Source organism: Blennius ocellaris, assembly GCF_963422515.1.
Source record: "Blennius ocellaris genome assembly, chromosome: 13".
In the NCBI taxonomy this organism is placed as follows: domain Eukaryota; kingdom Metazoa; phylum Chordata; class Actinopteri; order Blenniiformes; family Blenniidae; genus Blennius; species Blennius ocellaris.
In genome coordinates this window covers 9,162,821-9,183,855 of record NC_137662.1, presented here as the reverse complement: position 1 = coordinate 9,183,855, position 21,035 = coordinate 9,162,821, and the positions used below count along the sequence as shown (strand labels likewise).

The 21,035-nt window shown below is 41.9% G+C and overlaps 3 protein-coding genes across 3 annotated transcripts; 2 read left to right on the top strand and 1 right to left on the bottom strand.

The window, feature by feature from the left end:
• Positions 1–977: 977 nt before the first annotated feature.
• Positions 978–3,019, top strand: LOC308138860 (androgen-dependent TFPI-regulating protein; the record flags this gene model as incomplete). Its single annotated transcript, XM_080508139.1, has 5 exons — positions 978–1,130; positions 1,237–1,362; positions 2,106–2,207; positions 2,323–2,438; positions 2,849–3,019. The coding sequence occupies 5 exons, from the start codon at positions 978–980 to the stop codon at positions 3,012–3,014; spliced, it is 663 nt and encodes a 220-aa protein (XP_080364265.1). The 3' UTR covers positions 3,015–3,019.
• A 5,794-nt stretch (positions 3,020–8,813) lies between these two features.
• Positions 8,814–19,221, top strand: herc4 (HECT and RLD domain containing E3 ubiquitin protein ligase 4). Its single transcript, XM_080507993.1, has 24 exons — positions 8,814–8,970; positions 10,151–10,412; positions 10,514–10,673; positions 11,804–11,880; positions 11,994–12,215; positions 12,326–12,417; positions 13,505–13,635; positions 13,791–13,954; positions 14,243–14,313; positions 14,478–14,602; positions 14,755–14,814; positions 14,995–15,106; positions 15,351–15,540; positions 15,628–15,800; positions 15,889–16,008; positions 16,108–16,206; positions 16,296–16,463; positions 16,575–16,718; positions 17,083–17,249; positions 17,431–17,497; positions 17,586–17,668; positions 17,787–17,970; positions 18,046–18,148; positions 18,245–19,221. Exons 2-24 carry the CDS (start codon positions 10,187–10,189, stop codon positions 18,451–18,453), a joined length of 3,147 nt encoding a protein of 1,048 aa, XP_080364119.1. The 5' UTR covers positions 8,814–8,970; positions 10,151–10,186; the 3' UTR covers positions 18,454–19,221.
• Positions 19,222–19,396: 175 nt separating this feature from the next.
• cox5b2 (cytochrome c oxidase subunit 5B2) lies at positions 19,397–20,747 on the bottom strand. The gene is made up of 4 exons (XM_080507994.1): positions 20,591–20,747; positions 20,027–20,097; positions 19,851–19,950; positions 19,397–19,620 (listed from the first exon to the last, which is right to left on the bottom strand). The coding sequence occupies exons 1-4, from the start codon at positions 20,688–20,690 to the stop codon at positions 19,508–19,510; spliced, it is 384 nt and encodes a 127-aa protein (XP_080364120.1). The 5' UTR covers positions 20,691–20,747; the 3' UTR covers positions 19,397–19,507.
• Positions 20,748–21,035: the final 288 nt, after the last annotated feature.

The window sequence follows — 21,035 nt, the reverse complement described above, 5'->3', positions numbered from 1 at the left end:
ATGAGAACTTGTTCCACTCAATATAATCTGTCTGCTCTAACTTGGTTGATGATTTATACATGTATATACTCAAGGTACTTAAAGTCTGAATAATTTTAATTTGAACTGATGAAGTTGAGCAAAATAGTTTGATAAACTTAACATTTTAATGTTTATTCAATGAGTTTTTGATACTGAAATGAGATTTTCACATTGTACAAGCGGCACAAGATAACAAATAACATTTTCATCAACATCAGTTTGAACCTAAAATTAAAAGGTACAGAAGAATTGAATTGCAAAACATTGAGGATTTTAACAATAAGTTTATTTGACATCAGTTGAAGTAAATCCAACATTTGTGTGAAACTAATTTTAGAAAATCGGCTGAAGTAATTAAAACCATAAATCCTCTTTAACAAAGATCAACAACAAGTCAAAGTTATATGAATCCCAGCCTCTCGTCTTGCGCCACCTCCAGGACAAAAAAACAAAAGGCAATGCACATTTAATAACTGTCAGACTTTATTAAAGGATACGATCTATTAGGAAACTCTTGAAAAGTTTGCAGCTGTTGAGTTCAGTCTGTAGTTACAACACATTCGTGGTTGTAATAATGTAACTAGTAATATATGTTCGAATGTCTTTCAACAAAACTTTTCTTTATTTAAACTCTAACTTATTTAAGCTTCTCTTACAAAACTCTATCAAACAGCTTTAGCTGTGACTGAATGAATTCGCTGCCCCCCTCACATGCTACAGTGTGTTGGTTATGAAAGAAGCTTCGTGGGAAACAGTGGCTCTCTTGTCTCCACTGCTTAAAAATACCAGGATAAGCTCGAGCTGAACAAAACTAATCTTTAAAGAACTTTCGCTGCATGAAGAACCTCAACACCTGAAGGGAAACTCTCCACTTTACAGGCACATTTTTTTTGCTTGTTAATTTATAAAAAAAATTCTTGGGAAGCTTTTTGTGAGTCGGTAGCGTTGCATTCAGGATGACAACAATCCTGAGGAGAGCGTACCACATCTCGGCATTCAGCTGGTATGCGTTTATTGTAAAAAGTCTCCTGGCGAAGGAAGGAGAGCAGCTGCCTGCAGGGATCTTTGTTTATGGAGGACCTTGGAAGTACCTCACTTTTTTAAATTTGGTGAGAACATTTTCAGCGTTTAGCCTCTGAAGTTTTATGACCCCCTGCTGGACCTCAGAAGTGTGAAGAAAAAAAACAATCTTAATTTCAACATGTTATCTTTCAGTTGTTGCAAATGGTGTTCTTTGGATTGGCAGCAGCGCTGGATCTCCAGTCTGGGAAGAATGCAGAGCACACTCTGAACAGATGTAAAGACTTTCTTTTCTCTGTCTTTGCCTTCCCCGTGGGCATGGTGAGGAACTCTTTTTACCGCATCCTGCACACTTTTAACGAAGGGTTCTGGTTTTTCTTGTTCACGTTGGCTTATTGCTCAAATCACACTCGGCCTCCTGTAACTGTATGTCCAAACATCACAGTGTCGGCACGTCTGCCGACATTTCTGACCGAAATCACTTCATCAAATCAGCATTAGTTCAAACAATTACAGTAAAAGTTTGATGTAACTTAGCTTTGCTTTATTTACTATATGAACACTGACAACTGAGTGACATCAAGCTGCAAAGTTCAGATTTAGATAGGTCAAAGTGTCTCTCTAAATATAAACTTGCGCTATTTAAACCTTTTTCTGTCACGTTAGATGTATTAGGAACAACACTGTTTCTTCAGCAGCTTTCACACACAGATTTCAAGAGTTTGTTGTTATTTGCCGGCTTTCCACACACCGCAGAGCCCACCACAGGAATGTCCGTGTGTAGCTTTAATAGATTAAAGACAGAAACAAACTTGTGTAAAAAAGGATGTGCAACATAGAGGACATTTATAATGAAAACTTTTATAACTGTAACGTTGTGTTCTTTAACTCCTAGTTGATAGTTAGTTTAGTAGTTAGAACCTCACAGTGGCAATATTCCCAATTCAAATGTAGTTTTTTTTTTGTTTGTTTGTTTGTTTTGTTCATGTTATTTTAATTGTCTGATTTGGGAAATGAATGAAAATGAAATATCCACTAACTCTCTGTTATTGCTCTTTGTTTAGTTCGTCGTTCTTCTGTTCTGGTCAATCTTTGCCTACGATAGAGAACTCGTCTACCCAGCTTCCATCGACTCCTTCTTCCCACCCTGGATAAACCACGCAATGGTTTGTAAACCTCTGATTGGACATTACTCCTCGTTTGAAGTTGTTGGAAGTCAGTAGTTCCTGGTTGTCCTGCTGATGTGTGACAGTTTTTTTTTGGTTTTTTTTACATTTTCAGCACACTTTAGTCCTTCCTGTTTTACTGGGAGAGGTGCTGGTGCAGCCTCACACCTACCCGCGGACTAAACACGCTCTGGCAGCGTTAGGAGTCGTGGGTTTGGCTTATTTATCTTGGTAAGTGCTGACTCAGCATGTGGTACAATCATGGCAAAACATCCTTAGGCGCAGGTTTAACACGTAACATGCACAAATCCGTCTCAGTCTTAATTTCAATACAGCAGCGTATGAATGTTGCTACTGTAACCAGCCTGGACAAGTCCAGTAGAGAAATGTCAATGTCCCAGAGCATCATGCAAACAGCTTGTAGTTTGTAAATCTCCTTCTTTTGTTTGACAGTACAAACCAACCACATGCCACATGTTATCTAAAAGATTTTTATTACGCTTCTTGCTTGTCTTTACAATAATCAGGGTAGAATCAGTCACAGCAAATATTTCCACAAGCCATGAGAGAGTACGAGATGACCTGATAGATACAGTGATTCTGAAACCTTTTGTTCTCTCCCGTACGAACATGTTCTGCAGGATTATCTGGGTGTATCTGTCTGTTGGGATTTGGGTGTATCCCCTTCTCGGGCGCTTCAGCACTCCCGGCCTGGTGGGCTTCTTCTTTTTTAACATGACTGTGGTGACCCTGCTCTACCTGCTGGGAGACAAGCTCAACAGCCATGTTTGGACGAAGAAACATTAGGTGATAAAATGTGGTGCGACTGAATTCAGGCTTCAGTTTGACTGTGTACATGTCACTTCTTCTATTGTGTGCTCTGTGACTCCTTCAGGGAATCCTGAAGCTGGCGAGATCAAACGCTCACACATCTGACAGAAATGTTTAAATTAAAACTCAAAGGGTATATTTATTATTGTAAAGCCAGTGTATAATGTGTCTGACACAATGAAAAATATATAATAAATCATATTCCGCTCACATGGGCTGAGTTAAACTTTCTGTGTCTTTAATGTTTCCATCTTAAATTTCTTGAGATGTTGTGGACTTTTACAAACTTTGCCCACAAGGTATCAGCAGCACAGCCATGACCTATACATGCAATAATAAAGCATGCAGGTTCACGTTTAGCATTATCGCATTCACATAAGCACCATCTTTGCCGATGTCATGCTCGTCTCGGGGAAAAGTCCTCATTTTTTCCACAGAGGATGAAACATCTGGAGGGGCTCGGAGCTCGTAATCCCAAAACACGATGCATTGCTCGATTGAATGCCTTCACGAGTCCCAGGAAAACTCCTGGAAGAAAGTGTGTTTTACTCGTTCTAGAATTGCAGATGTCATTTCCAGGAGGCGATCAAGCTCCCCGCAGGTCCCTGTAGGCTTTGAGATGTTGTAAGTAGTTGGGATCAGCATCCACTAATCCCACTGAGAGGATCTTTGCCAACAAATCCACGTCTTGTTCAGTCAGATCTTTCTGCTGAAGAAATAAAAGGTCTGATATTTCATCCCAATACTGGAACAAGCCACAGTGTTTCATCTGGATACACACTCACCTTTTTGTTGTTTGCCGAGGACTCAGAAGGCTGGGGTGCATTTGTCTGTTAAAAACAAAAATAAACAGTATTGCGTACAGTATTTCTTCCACGTTTTTAAAAAGTAGAGTCAATATATATTGGTGTCTCCTGGGGATTCGTGTGTTTTTCAATAGAAATGACACGTGATAACTCACCTCTTTGAGTCCTTTTGAAAAGCACACGATAATGAAAAGTAGACCAGCAACCACCTGAACACAGTAGAGACTTAATGTCAGAATAATATAAGTCACAGTCCTCTTCAGGGGGAAACGTTCACAGCGAAACAACGTACGAAACAGGCGTTCACTCACCCCCAGTAAGTGCAGCATGTTTGCTTCTCTCGGCTCCGGACTGCCTGTGCTCTGCTTTGTTACCGAGGTGTCAGTTAAAGTCGGTCCTGTGGCTCTGACACATGAGGAAACTGTGCGTATGTCGCACGACGAAAACTCCCACACAGAACCAGCTGAACGGGACACACCGCATTTTCAAGACGCACTCCGTCAGCTGCCTGCGAGATGGTTTTCAAAAGACAAGGGCACTGTTACGTAAATGTGCCAGTAAGTATAGACTCGGAGGAAAAAAGGCCTATCATTTCCTTTTGTTGTTAACGCGAGTTATTGTTTAAAAAGGATCCCTCGACGCAGTCAGTTCATCGCAACAGTTTAAGACAAAGAGATACTTAGGTCATCGCTTCACAATTTCAAGTAGCAATGACAAATAATTACCACAGCTCTTATACATCCACAAGTAGAATATTAAAGTATGTTCAGTTCAGTACTGTTTTAGGTTTTAATGCAATATTTACAGTCTGGTCTCCTTTCTCCTCCCACCCCTGCAGCATTTCAGAGGGAAATGTTGCACTTCATAACAGCTTTTGACAGCTTTCGTTATTTCTAAAGTACTTGTCATTCTCAACAGGATGTTGTTGTTGTTGTTGTTGTTTTTTATAAAACATACATACATATTCTTATATGCTACAAAACAATCAGTGTGCTGTCTGAATCTGTTTCAGACATCAGTGAAGTTTTCATCAGCTCCAGCCGTATATTTATGCTTGTCAGAGTGAGTTTAGAAAAAAACATGCATAATGCAAGAGCTATTGGAGAAGTCTTTTGGACATTTCACACTATTTTGCACCAGAAGGTTTCATGGAAATTGACTTTATGTTGAGATTGTGGTCATTTTCAGTTGTAATTGTTTGGTTTTGGGAAAAAAAGATAGACATTTTTTGTCACATGTACTCTGCGCCACAACAAAGATAAACTTTTAAGATTAAATTAAACGTTATTATGTCACTATTCAACCTGCATAGTTTGAAAAGATACAATTTCCAAATCAACTAACTGAAAATGTATAAATTCTGCAATTAATCACATCACAGCACCTGAGTTTAGTTAGGCTTGGACCCTTGATGCACAAACTGACTATGAGAAAGAGAAAGCATATGAACTGCTCTACTCGTGACTCACATTTAAAGGTTTACACTTTATTCACTTCCTCATGCAGCTTGATCAGAAACCAGTTCCTTCCCTTTACCCATATAAAGTGCATTTCAAACCCGGAAACTTCTGGTTCAACAATACTTCCGGAACATCGAGGCCACTGACTCACTGCACCCACTGACTGTACGAAGCATTATATGCATGAAGAATGCTGATTTGTTATTGAATGTTTTTTTCCTCACAATATAGTCGTTTGAATGATCCGAAAAGTAGAGGAGTACATTTTTGAATCAAATGGGAGGGAAATTCCACTGCCTTTTCATCAGAAACATGTCATTACCTGCAATACGTGACTCACAAAAAGACGATGAATGCTCTCACACACTGCCCCAAAGGCCTTGTTTTTCTATATTTGTGGGACTTGAAATATGTGACCAAAAAAAAAAAAAAAGATGAGTACAGTTCCTGGTCCAAAGCCAATCCATCTTTTTGTTTACTACAACTAAGTAAAGTACAGACTGATCACACTGAATGAGACAATCACAAGAAAACCAAATCTTCAGTCAACAAACTCTAACGAGGGCATATTCAAGAACATATAGTGAAATGACAGCATAACACAGGACAAGAGCGTAACGACCCTCTTTGAGATTTGTGCAATCGCGGGGTTCCTATAACTGTCTGACCGGGCCGACCACAGCAGAGTGGAGATTCAAACTGTTGAATGTTCCTGCGTTCACTTGTGTTTTGACTCCGCTCCCTCTTTTCCTCCAAACACGTTCTTCTCAGTCCTGACCTGAGCAGGACTTTCACTTGCTGGAGGGTCTTGTGGGGGGGGGGGGGGGGGGGGGGGGGGGAATAAACCAGCAGCAAAGAACAGTGATTACCTCTATATATTAATATTTTTTGTATCATTTAAACAGCCTTCACCAAAACAGACCGTTGTTCAAGTCAAGTCACCTTTATTTATATGGCACTTTAAAACCCCTGTAGCTGAAGCCTAAGTGCATCACATGATAGACAAAACAAAAATGACAATAGAAGAGTAAAAACAGTAAAATGTAGTGAAACAAACAATAGGATTGACAACAAAGAAAAACAGGCACAATCAAGCATGGCATGAGCAGCTCAGAGAGGAAGGGCGGGGCCCAGACCATTCAGAGATTAAAAAAACAAATAAAATAATGTTCAAATGAATTCTAAAATGCATAAACAGCAAGTGAAGAGAAGACAGAATGGTCATTATGTGTGATTTCCTATTAAATCCCGGGAAAACAAAAATAAAGATATATTTCTTTGACAGCCTTTGTTGAGCAGATCATGTTGTTTTATCCCCACAGTACGGTCTGCATGTGTCTATTTCTGTTTGCTCGTTTCTACTTTGTTCAGTAAATATGTCAAGGCATGCACATCATGTGATAGTCCATTTTGTTTTTATTCCTTCATCCGTTGTCAAGGGTGAATTGTGAAATTATTTCTGGTTTACCTTAATAACCTTTACGCACTCTGTTCCACAAGATGGCGCTAATTGTGTTAAACTCAAATACAGCCATGTTGACCACATTGGGAAAAGGCGACCCAAACAGTAGTATGAGCATAATAATAGCCTGGGAATACCCATCACTTTGAAATCTGTATTTTCACGTTTCTTCTAGTGCAAAGGACAAGTACATTCTAAAAATGTTCACATTAATTGGCCTTTCTCACAATAAGTTATTATTATGGACAACCTGAAATTCCATTGAAACTAATATTGGCAAAAGTGAGTTGTTTCCTCACACTGAACAAATTCTGCAGCCTTCAGTGTGCATGTTTTCACCAACTCACTCATATTAAAGATTTACAGCTGACTTAATCTTACTGGCAAAGTGGTACAAAGTAGCTTTGAATGTCTCCGTTCTGTCTTTTGTGTCCTCATGAGGAGAAACTGCCTGAAAACAATTCAAAATGATAGTATGATATATACAAGTTAAAACGTGAAATGCTGATCAACACAATGGAGATATTTTTAAAGCAAATACATAAAATTGTGACAAGTTCTCAGAAGTTACCATCCTGTAAACATTTAAATCAGTTTTGACCTTGAAAAAGATTCAGTACACAGGAACGTCTCACCAGTGAGACATTTCTCGACACAATACCAAATGTATGATTGATTGTATATAAAGAGTAGGAGTATCAAACTGTTGACATTTAATGTCAACCCTAATTCATCTTAAAGGTGTTCTCACAGTACAATTGTTGTATAAGTACTTTTAAGTGCAACTGTTTTGTAGACTTATCTTCTTTACTTTAAGTGTATTTGTACAATCTGAAAGCCTTTACAAGACCATAGGAATGAGTATTTTAAAGGTAACTCCTGCTATTATTTTATGTACTGTAATATCTGGTAGCTGCAGCAGTGAAATCCAGCTATTGCTCGTGAAGTATCATCACCACCATACTGTGAGCAAATACATGTAAATACATGGAGGCTGAAAAATGCTTTCAAATACACGTCTCGGTTTTGTGATATATTGTTGTATTTTTATAATATCACAAAGTTGTTACATAATTTTCTTTGTACATTTCAACAGTAAACAATATTAAACGAAGTGTGAACCTTTTCATAATAGACTCATACATAAACTCAAACAAAGGAAAGCATTCCTACTTTACCAAAATTAAACAGTCGTGCATCTGGAGGTTTTTTATGATGTTATGTTGCTGCTGTTGTTTTATTGTTTTTGCTGTTTCTCTGTATGTGTTTCTTTGGGTTCTTCTACTCTTCATCAAGGCATTTTGTTATCGTTCTACTGTTTCAGTGACTATTTAGATAAGAAACTGTTTGAGCTGTGGTTGTTTTTAAGTATCCTTCATTGTTTCACTTTTGCTACAGAAGCAAAGTCGAAATAAACCTTGGGAGAGAAAGTGAAAGAGAGATTAAGTATGAACTAATGGTAATATAATAACAAAACAATAAGCATAGATTTTATTTGTAAATCAGAACATTTAAACAATCTCAAAGTGGTACAGAAAAACAAGTACAATTATTTATGTTACGTAAATTATCTCCTTTATTTTAACTATAAACCGTGTGTGTGTGTGTGTGTGTGTGTGTGTGTGTGTGTGTGTGTGTGTGTGTGTGTGTGTGTGTGTGTGTGTGTGTGTGTGTGTGTGTGTGTGTGTGTGTGTGTGTGTGTGTCCACGCATGCGCGCGCCCAGGCCCCTCTCCAACATTGTGGATGGTTCGCGATATTTATTTTCAACTTCCGGTTAAAAGTAGGAACCTTCAAAAACAAACCCGAAACGTTCGCAACTATACGCCACACTGTGTATGATAATGTCACCTTAGGAAAATATACAGGCCACTGTGAGAGCGGCCCCAGCACTTAAGTAAAGTAACGGAAAGTAAAGTACCGAAATTGAAGAATATATCTGCACATAACGCGTAGTTTTGTTCCCGGAAGTGCTTTTATTCACGCGCTGCTCCAGGGGGCAGTTCCAGTCACTTGACGCTTTTCTGTGGACGTGCAGCAGTTGTTGACAGTCAAACTGGAGGAATTCAGTCGCGTGTATTAGTCTACAGTAGATCTGTGTCTTAAAGTAATGAAAATGTGCCGACATGGGGTTCTTTAACTGTCACATCGGCTCACAAAAGCAAAGCTCTGGCGGACAGTAACGTGGTCAGACCTGGTGGTTTTGGTAAGATTTGTATCTCAACTTTGTCGTTGCAGTTGTCTGTGACTTGACAAGCTCGCGGTGGCACGATTAGTAAGAAATACGTCAGTTTTACGGCCACAGATATTAATCAAATACTCAATTATTACATTATAACGTGGCTGATATTAGCTTGCTAACTGCACCCGACGGAGTGTCACCACGTGCCTAGCACTTTATTTTTGTTAAAACGTTTCAATAAATGGTCGATAGCATTAGTTAACTTTGAGGTCACGGTTTAAGTTAAAACAAATGGAGTTGGTGAAGTTGTGTCGGTGCATGTCGCTTCAGTGACGCGACGAGGATCCGTGTTTACCTCCAGTTTTTCGGATTATCTGATTTCCCTGTTATCTGGTGACCGAATTCCTTGAACGGCGTCCGTTGCTGCTTGTAGCAGCACATGTTTTTTTGTTTGTTTTGTTTTAAAGACCTACAAGAGGTACGACCATTTAAATGCTATTAAATTGACTTCTCTCGGGTTTTTGTCATAAGTTGTTATTAGCGTCCATGAGGGACGTTATAAAGGAAGTCGGTCACCAGTTAACAAGGAAACCACTCGAGCCGAAACACCTGTCTCATTCTGCTTCCGCTTTATATAATAAAATAAAACACTCTTGCATGAAGCTTGGGGACATTACAAAAGCTTCTCATTACAGTGTCGAGTTATCGTACTAACGTCTGAATCTTAATTTGACGGTGACGTGCTAATTTTAGCAGCGCGTGAGTTTAAACATATTTTTAGGTGTGTCTTGTAATTTGTAAACCTAGACGCCCACCGCGGATGTGTCGGTGTTGGCTCATCCTCTCCAACTTAACACAACTCCGCTGACACCCTTAATTTATCTGTAGCTCACTTGGCTAATCTGTTTACGCATCATCACCAGGTCGGCTTAGAGTCCAGACCTGTGCTTTTTTTCTTTTCTTTTTTTTTTTTCTTTTAATTTATTTATTAAAGATCTGACCCCCTAAAAGAAGGCATATGCCTGGAGCTGGTCGCACCGACATGCAGCTGTGGCGCGCGCGTGTCTAGCCGTGCTGTTATGTGGCCGCTGCCTTGCTAGGCGACAGTATCCGAAGTGTATCCCGCAACTACAGAAACTATGAATATGTGAACGTGCTCCTTTTTTGGGGGCTGCGTTATTCCTCGGAGTGTCTTTTTCTGCAGAGACTTGGCGTGTTGTAGCCAGTGGGCAGAGCCACCATGCTGTGCTGGGGGAATGCCTCCTACGGACAGCTCGGCTTGGGTGGGATTGATGACGAGATCGTGGTGGAGCCGCGAAGATGCGAGTTCTTCCACGGCAAGCAAGTGCGTGACGTGGGGTGTGGCCGCAGACACACGGCTTTCCTGCTGGAGGACGGGACGGTGTACACCTGTGGCTGCAACGACCTGGGCCAGCTGGGACACGAGAAGTCCAGAAAGAAACCAGGTTGGTGACGTTTTGCTCCTTGTTGTTTTGTGGAGTCGGTTTGTTTGGTCGCCGTGACGGCGCGCGTGAGCCAGCGTCACGTTCTTTTGTCGTCTCATCAGAGCAGGTCGTGGCCTTGGATGCCCAGATCATCGTGGCAGTGTCCTGCGGAGAGTCCCACACTCTGGCTCTCAATGACAAGGGACAGGTCTTCTCGTGGGGTCTCGGTTCAGACGGGCAGTTGGGTTTGAACAACTTTGAAGAATGTGTTCGTGTGCCTCGGTCAGTATTTCTACAATTTTTTTTTAACATTCAGGACTGACTCCTTTTACTGTTTTTTGTTTTTTCGTTTTTAAGTTTACTTGTGATTTAATATGTGAGAAGGCTGCAGAAGTGAACACAATCAGTGTTGTACCATATTATAGAATATAGGTCAGACTGTCTTCAATGATTCATGCAGAAGAAGAAGAAAAAAAATAAAATAAATTGCATTGGTGTATTCTGTTAAACAACCCTATTTAGAAGACCTATTTTAATGCTGCCTGAGCTCATTCAACTTAAGTCCAGTTATTATAATTATAATAGTGTAAACTTAGAATATTTCGGATGAACAGTATCTGCTCCATTTAATGCTTTTCACCAAAATCCCATCCACTGTGGCTGGCAAATATTTAAGCAGTTTTTTGTAAATTTTGCAAAATGGTTTTCTGTATCATGAACACTATTGTTATCCTAGCATATTAATCTTTACACTTAGCCTCTTAAAGAGGCAGGCACACAGAATAACAGGATTTCTTGCGAAACAAAATGTGTTTCAAAAGTCTTTGTTTTTCATTCCACATCTGTTGAATTGTTAATCTTCTGTGTCCTTTATAAACAATTCCACCGTCTCTGCCGCAGAACTGCCTAGAAAATTGCATAACGCTAAAAAAAAAAAAAGAAGAAGGTGATTTATTCGTTCAGAAGATATGTTATTAATTGTTCTAACCATGAGGACTGTGACACGTGTTTACAACCCTGTTTTCAAAAACCTGACGAATTACAAATATATTTGTCTTTCAATAATAAGCATCTGTGCTGCATTTCTTTTTTTTCTTTTTTTAGTAACGACATTCTATACATGCTATAATATGTGCAGAGTGGCCTTTAGGATTGTATTACTGACACATCAAGCTGTTTCTTCACAAAAGGCATGATGTGGATGGGAGCAAATGTTGCTCCAAAACCTTCATTAATATTGTGTGCTAATGAAGGCTGGTCTCTTCTGTCTGTGTTCTCATTGGACCTGACTTGCAAGAATCTTTCCTACGAATGACGCGATCTTGCACATATAGAGCGTATGATAGGATTTATATAAAATTGTATTTAAACTCCGACCAAACACTTTTTTTTTTTAAATTACCCCCCCCCAGAAACATCAAGAGTTTGTCAGATGTACAAATTGCTCAGGTCGCCTGTGGGTACTGGCACTCCCATGCACTTTCAAGAGGTAAGGATTATTTGTAACCATGTCATTCCAGGTTTTTTTTTTGTTTTTTTTGTTATGGTGCCAAAACGTTGAGCCGTTTTCATCATGTCTGTGTTTTGTTTTTTTTTGTACAGGAGGCCAAGTCTTCTCCTGGGGCCAGAATCGCTACGGTCAGCTCGGGTTAGGAGCGAACGGTCAGAGCATCGCCACGCCCCAGCTCATCCAGTCCCTGCAGGGCATTCCCTTTGCTCAGATATCAGCAGGGGGCGCTCACAGCTTCGCCCTCACCCTCTCGGGAGCGGTGTTCGGCTGGGGGCGCAACAAGTTCGGTCAGCTCGGCCTCAATGACTGCAACGGTGGGTCGTCGGAACAAAACGGCAGGCCGGACCCTCTGGCGGGCCGAATGTTTGACCGTCCCGGTTTAAAACCGAAAGACACGCTGACGTTCACGGGGTCTCGTTTTCAGATCGGTATTACCCGTCTCTCCTGAAGTCTCTGAGATCGCAGAGAGTGATTTACGTCTGCTGTGGAGAAGATCACACTGCGGCACTGACCAAGGCAAGCTGCTATTTGATTTGTGTCTCAACCTTTTTTTTTCCCCCAACAGTAACTTTTTGGCCAGTTACATTATTGCATTTTATTATAAAGACTTCAGAGAGAGTAATTATATAACATTCAGTGTTGAGCATATTTATCAATTGAGGTTTTAGTGACAGGCTTTACAACTGATCAAGCTATTAAAATCAATTATCAGGAAATGAGGAGGCGGGATACCCGATCTGACGGAGTCGCCATTGTAAATTGTAAAAAAAGCAAATCCAGGCAGTGTTATGTTTTGTTTTCTACTTTTCTCTCAGTGATTGAGATGATGAATAATGAATGAATAACGGCGTTACCGTGAAGAGGACAAGTTGATATGATTTTATTGAACTAACACGCAAGTTTGATGGAAACAAAATCCAATCCTTTCATTTTTGTCACCAGAGACACTTCGTCACACTTTGGCTAAACGGCCACCGTCGGTCACAAACCGAAACACGCTTTGGATCATTAAGTTGTGAATATTTAATATCACTATAGATGGAAGATGAGAGGCCTGTTTCATGCCCAGACCACAGTAAGTTTGTGTTTTGGCGGCAGGCTGAAGAGGAGGATTTTTGCCTTTTGGTTTTAGCAGCTTATAGCGATTTACTTCTTTAGGCTGCGAGTCGATTGAAGTGACTAACATGACTGCAACATTCGCCGATTCCTATCTCTGTCCCAATCCTGTTCCCCATTTGCCTCCGACGTGCGAATGCGAGAAGATTTCATTCTTGTGGAGTGGAAGTAATGGAAGACAAGTCCGCTCTCGGCCGTTATTCCGATGGCCGTGGTCAGTGTGACCAAGTGGTCACGGCCAAGTGGTTTCTACAGAGAAGAGTTTTGACCAATCCACCGACTTGTCACCTCTCAGCTTACAGCTTCTTGTGGATAAAATGTGCCGCCATTTATTTATTTAATTTTGAAATCTATACTACATCCATACAGTTTACGGACTCGCGATGTTGTGACGAAGGCAATTGGGTCACAGGGTTTTGTTTTGGTTTTTTTTTGCTTTATTTGTTGCTCGTATCTTTTTCTCAATCTGCTGCTGCTGTTCTTACAGGAGGGCGGCGTGTTTACCTTCGGAGCCGGGGGATACGGGCAGCTGGGACATAACTCCACAAACCATGAAATCAACCCGAGGAAAGTGTTTGAGCTCATGGGGAATGTGGTCACGCAGATCGCGTGCGGAAGGTATGATTTACTGTCTTCACTTTCTCCACGTTAAATTTCACGTTCTTTGCCCCACTGTGCACAATGTAATATTAATCAGGTGTGTAATGGAGTTATTACTGAAATGTCACCACTAACCTAATTACCATTTTTCCAAATTGCCCTGCACCTAAAAGGCAGCATACGCTGGCTTTTACTCCCTCCTCGGGAAAGATGGACGCCATCGGGCTCGGCGGTAACGGCCAGCTCGGCACGCGCTCCACTTGCAACAGAAAAAGCCCGGCGCTGGTCAAAGGACCCTGGGTCAGCGCCAGCGCGTCAACAGATGCAGACCACACCGGTAAATAACGTTTCTGAAGATCAAGAGAGCATGAACTACTTTATCAAGTAGAGACTGTGTTTTATTTTGGTAATATTGAGCAGAAGTCCTGTTTTTTTTTCCCATCGTTGCATCACTGCTTACATAAACGCTTAGTTTTATATTCAAAGAATTTACATTTTTATTTATTTTTTTATTATTTGAAATGTTGAAATCAACCACATTACTTGGGTGTATTTTCACACCGACTTGTTGTACAGCTACGCTCCAGGTATTTAAACCTATTTCGTGCTTTCTGTCACTTCGCAGACCCGCACTGTGTTGTCAAGAGAATTTATGCCGGAGGAGACCAGAGCTTTGCTCACTATCGTACTGCCAATGTAAGTGTTTTTCAATGTGTCACAGAGTTTATTTAAATACCCCCCCCCCCCCCCCCCCCCCCCCCCCCCCCCAAACAATTCCACCAGTCTTTGACCCAACATTGCTACCAACAGAATTTATTGTTTATTTAGATGAACTCTCTCTCTCGCTCTCTGCATTGTAGAACCTTGAGAATACAGATGACGTGAAGATACAGGATCTCCAAAGAAAGATTTGCACCTTGAATGAGGAAATCATACAGAAGTGGCTGAACTGCTCACCTGGCAGACTCCCACAAGAAGTCTCCAAGTAAAGTCTTTGACGTATCGGTGCTACTGCTCGTTTGAATTCACTGTTGGACCGAGTGAAATCGGTCACATGTATTGTCATGACATCATATTCTCTCAATAGAAATTAGATTGTGAAATTTTACTAATAACTTGTTTTTATGTCTCCTCTAGTGAGATTGACCTCATGTTCTCCTCAGCGAGCTGCCTCAACGGCTCCTTCTTGTCAACGGGGTAATCTCATTTTATGTTAAATCTCTTTTTAAGGGATATTTTCGGCCTGTCATAAGCCTGCGAGGTAAACTGTGGCATTAAGTGACGTGGCGTCACATCAACCTGTGTAAAGACTACATGGATGCGTTGAACGTTCTTGCAACGCAGCCGCGTATAAATGTTCTGTTTTTATTTCCGCAGTCATCCAGATCACTACAGTACCAGCAGCAAGTGTTCTGGGGTGGATATGAACATGGCTCGCCTACTGTTCCACAGATTAATTCGACAAGATCACCCAGAGCTCACCCAGCAGGTCAGCGGCCTCACAAAAAGCTTTCTTGCAGCTGTTTCCATAGTACGTCTAAACTGGACTCAGCAGATCAGTGTCACTGCCTTTAAGAAATATTCATGCCATTTTAAAACTTGGCTGAAAAAGCTTCTCTTAAATTGACGTTTGATTATAATGCAAGATGTTCAGAGTGGCCATATATACTAATACAGTTCGGGCTTTGCTTAATCTGTTAACGGGTTGCCCACGTTTCTTTTGTCTGTTAAAGATCGCTGCCAGTCTGGAGAAGCACCTGATTCCCCGGCTGAGCAGCTCCCCTCCAGACATCGAAGCACTGAGACTCTACCTCACTCTCCCAGAATGCCCTCTCTTCACCGACCGGAATAACTACGTCACTCTCACCATCCGATTCGCCAAATCACTCATCAGCTTGAAGGAGGCTCCGCTGAAGGTGTTGGGTAAGAGGGGGGGATGGTTTGCTGAGCGCTCGTATTTTGCAGTTTGGTGCCAGTTCATCTGTATGCCGCGTGTCGTGTTTGCACCAGGGAACTGGTGGGCCACGTTCGAGCCACCGATCTTCCAGCGGTTGGTCAAGCTCTACAAGGAAGTTGTGGTGTATCTGCTCCAAATGCACAAGGTGGGCATTCCCTCGATGGAGCAGAGGATCTTCACCTGTTTCCTGGACACGTCGCTGCGGCTCCTGGAGCTGCTGCACGCGGTGAGACATGCTGGATTTGTTGGTTTTTTTTTGTGTTTTTTTAATGTCGTACCTTAAACCGTTAACATTTGCTCTCTGGTCACTTCAGGTAAATGAAAGAGGAGGACACATCATTCAGTACGACAAATTCTACATTCACGAGTTGGATGAGCTGATCGACATCAGAAACGACTACGTCACATGGATTCAGAGGCAGATGTACCCGATGGTGAGGCGGCCGTTTGTCACCATGATTCAATTTGTTAAATGTGTTCATCTGTCACCTTTTTAATTCAAACAAAACAAAAACAAAAAATTGTATCCACAGGGCCATGACGGCGTGGTGACTCTCTGCAGGTATCCCTTCGTGTTTGATGCGCCGGCGAAGACGACGCTGCTTCAGACGGACGCCGTCATACAGATGCAGGTTGTTCGCAGTGGATCTCTTCATGCGTAGCGGCTCCGTTGAAAGCAGCGTGGTCGCTCATTGCTCATGCGCTCCACTTGTGTCGACAGATGGCCGTGGACCAGGCACAGATGCAAAACTTCAACTCCATGTTCCTCCCAGCGGTCGAGTCCGTCAATCCGTGCCTCATCCTCATCGTTAGGAGGGAAAATATCGTGGGAGACACCATGGAAGTCCTCAGGAAGTCCAAAAATGTCGACTACAAGAAGCCCCTCAAGGTGAACGCTTTAAAAACTAAATTGTCATGTTTAAAAAAAAATAATGAAATAAAATAAAATACAGAAGTTGGTATTTAATGTATTCCAAACACTGACTTGCGTTCATGGCAGGTGATCTTTGTGGGAGAAGAGGCCGTTGACGCCGGCGGCGTGAGAAAAGAGTTTTTCCTCCTGATCATGAAAGAACTGCTGGATCCCAAATACGGGATGTTTCGGTATTATGAGGAGTCGAGGCTCATCTGGTTTTCAAACAAGGTACTTTCCTGTATTTATGTTCCCTTTTCTTTATCCTTGTTGCGGAAATATGTATTGTATGTATGTTTTGTGTGATAATGATGAGTCCAGACGAGACGAGTTCCAACTTTATAGATCACACATCACAATAATTGGAGATGGGGGAATTTAATCGTTGTTGGATCACATTTCAAAACTCATTTTGTGAGTGCATTGTGTTTGGATGGTTTTCAGTTTCTATATACAAAATCAGTCGATGTTAATTGCAGGATGACTGTGACAAAAGTGTGGGGTTGCCATGAATACGGTCACTACTAAGCTCGACTATACTTGGCAAATGAAACGACAGCAGGTCGTAGAACACGCCTCTTCTAATGTCTCCTAGACGTTCGAGGACATCGACTTGTTCAACCTCATCGGGGTCATCTGCGGGCTGGCCATCTACAATCTGACCATAGTGGAGCTCAACTTCCCGGTGGCGCTCTACAAGAAGCTGTTGAAGAGGAAACCGACACTCGATGACCTGAAAGAGCTCAGGCCAGATGTGGGAAGGTCAGACCCCGATCCGATCATCCGCGTTTTCCATTTCTCATGCCCATGAGTGGTACTTGAACTTGGAATTGTCGAAGCTGCCGACAAAGCTTCCAGCCGTTGCAGTCGCACTGCCACACGTCATGTTCATGTAAACCTTGTTGCCTCATCAGACTCACTAAATACTGTCTGCTTGAATCAGGAGTTTGCAGCATTTACTGGACTACTCAGAAGATGACTTTGAGGAAACCTTCTGCCTTAATTTCACGGTGAGATAACCTTCATAGCTATGAGTTGTGCCATTCAATCCATCATCTGAGCAGAATCCTTCAGTAGATGGTGGTTGTGTCTTTACAGATCACAGAGGAAAACTACGGTGCCACAGAGGTTCTGGAACTTGTGCCTAATGGGGAAGATATCAATGTCAATAAGGCAAACAGGTAAAATGCTCTTTATTTCCCATTGACGCTAATTAGTAGATGACTTGTTTTCAGGATCACCTTTGTTCTCCCCTCCTGATCCAACATTTTTGATTGATAAGGTTTATTCTTCTTCTAGGCAGGACTTTGTCAGTGCTTACGTGGACTACATCTTCAACGCATCAGTGGCGCCGCTGTTCGATGGCTTCTATGCAGGATTCCACAAAGTGTGCGGTGGAAAGGTGTTGGAGCTCTTCCAACCAAACGAACTACAAGCCATGGTCATTGGCAACACCAACTACGACTGGACGGAGCTTGAAAAGGTCGGTTTTGAAATGATCAACCCTCGTCTTGCTTTGTTAAAAGATGACAAACTGAATGCTATTGTTTCCCCTCAGAGTACCGAATATAAAGGGGAGTACTGGACTGATCATCCTACCATCAGGCTCTTTTGGGATGTGTTCCACAATCTTCCATTAGAAAAGAAGAAGCAGTTTCTCTGTAAGTATTTCAAAAATCACAGTAAAAGCATTTGCTTCAGAAAGGTAAATGGTTTAAATGACAAAAAATAAAATAAAAAATCTTCCACCTGTACAGTGTTCCTCACAGGAAGCGACCGTATACCCATCCTCGGCATGAAAAGCCTGAAGCTGGTGATCCAACCCACCGGTGGAGGCGAGCATTACTTACCCGTTGCCCACACCTGCTTCAACCTGCTGGACCTGCCCAAGTACACGAGTCGAGAGACGCTCAGCCAGAAGCTTCTGCAGGCTATAGATCACAATCAAGGCTTCAATCTTGCCTAACGGTGCACAGAAATGGCAAGAAAATTCCCCCGTTGGGACCGTTGACGGCAACACCATTCCCAAATGTTTGGTTCCGAAGACGTCGCAGTGAGAACTGTGCAGTGGTTCTGAATACATAAGCCAGAGAGCTTAACTTAACGTTGAGGAATGTCTTGACTTTCACATGAAATTATTATTATTTTTTTTTTAATCACTTTTTCTTTTGACGTCACGATATTTCATGCCAGATTACACATCATTCAATTTTGCTCCTATTAGATATGTAGACATGTTTTATTCATGTTTGGATACGACAACTATGATGGAGCAAAACTTACACAGCACAGGGGCTTGTCTACAGTAACACACACTCCTGTAAAATGCACTGACATGCAGTAAGACCAAGTTTCTGAACCTCAAGATGTAACGGATGTGCTTTTGTTGATACCGATTGACAACTGGCATGACCGAATGGCAAAAGATGCTAATTTGAATAAGACGGTCTCAACAAAAATACATTTCCTGCTGGATTCTGGTAGTTTTTCTTAATGGCTAGAGCAGTTAGTCACACTGGATTTTACAGGAATTCAAACTGTTGCAGTGACCTCTTGTGCTTTATCTAGACATGTAAACTTTTGTTTTTTTTTCCAGTTGTGTTGATTGAGAGCAGTGTGAAATGTTTGCTTTAGATGCCGAGTGGATGTTCTTGGCTGTATGCCTTAAATAATCCACAAACGAACAAAGTGCAGCCACTAAAATAAACCTGGTAACATTGAAAATAAGGCAAGATCCTGTTGGTCGAGTCATTAGTCTTTAAAGAAATTTTAACATGAACAAAGTTGGTGAAACACATTACTTCAGCCATAAAAGTGTCAACTAGAAGGTGGCAATGCTGCTCCTTAATCATTTGACAAGCTGCCCTTTCTCACTCATTGAAGACTTGATTTCCATAAAGACAGTCCAGTGCAGGTTCACATTTTAATGTTTAAACTGGACAGGGTACATGATGGGCACACGATGCAGTATAGGGCCAAGAAATAGGCCAGAAGATTTATGTGCTGTAGTCGGATCGGGATCAGTGGGGGAGCTCGTGGTGGACCAGTTTATAGTGGGAACCACAAGAAGGACAGCGCTGGGCATTCCCCTCGTGAAGCCAGAACCAAACGATGGCAGTGTTGTCTTCCTCGCCTGCAACGGAGAACAGTAAAGTTTCCTCACACAATCATCGCCCACGTGTCAAGTTGGGTTACGTCACCTTCTACAATAGGTACAAAATAAGTATTTGAAAGTGCTCTTCAAATGTACATTTGCACACACAAATCCCCGCTGCCGCCTGGCTTCCCATTGCAAAATATAATTCTCAAGTGTTTCTAGTTGATATAAAAACCACATCCTTCCCGTTTGGTGCCGTTACTTACAAAGGCAGCCCACCAGCCTTTTGTTTCCAATGCACGGCACAATGTGAGGGTCCTCCTTCGTCCCAGCATAGTGCTTGGGTTTCAGGATACTGTAAGGGTCCTGCAATGTGAAAGTTGGAGCACATCAGTGCATGTGCCGCTTAAATACAGTACGCGTGCATCGACCGTGGCCTTACCTTTCCCTGTTTTAAGGCCTGCATGGCACGTCGCTCGAGTCCAGTGGCCTGCTCCTCATCTGTTGGTATTCCTGAAAAGTTGTAAAACATGGGAGGGGTGTCACACACTATATAACCAGCACTTCTTGTGTTTACAGTTAAAGTTCATTTACCTGTAGGCCTTTTGGACAGATTTTTTTTTTTTTTAAGCAAATGAAAGACGGAGGCTGATTTCCCCAAGCTGTTGCATGTTGTAATGTTTCTATGACATGGCGTGTGATAAAGCTGACGCCTCCCACAGCAACACGATCACGTCCCCTATCAGGAACCTGGCATCAACCCAGAGGAGGTGGATCCACCAAAGGCCTCAGCATTACAGTCCAAATGACCTTCATTGTTTATTTCATATACTGTGCTCACACTTAAAACCAGGCACAAACAACGTCTTAATACTGCGAGTGAAAGCCTAAACTTTTTAACTCGTCTGAACAGACATGATCTACCCTCCGTTAAAATGAAGGGGAGGGGGAAAAAAAGTATTTCGGCGCAAAGTCTTCTCTTCCTGGGTCATAACCGGACTCTTACCTCTCCCTGTGGCCATGGCCCGCTGCAGCGGCCGAGCCGCAGCGCTGCCCCGCAGCTGCACTGCCGCAGAACAGGTTCGGAGTAAAACACGTCCCGCCATGCTGGAGCTTCTTCAGGTACTGGCAGACTGACCCCACACGAACTGTCAGCTGGACTGGAACGACCCCCGCTCACTTCCTGAGTGACGGAGGTGTGAACCAATCAGAGCGCGGACTGCGTGAGTGACGGAGGTGCAGACCAATCATAGTGGAGAGCCAGATGGCCGGGTAAATGACGTCTGAATTGAGGCGTTCAAGGAACAGGTGCGAAAAATCATGGTAGATTTTATTTATTTATTTATTTATTTATTTATTTATTTATTTATTTATTTATTTATTTATTTATTTATTTATTTATTTATTTATTTATTTAATTGTTTATTACTATAACAGTGAGTTATAGTGTT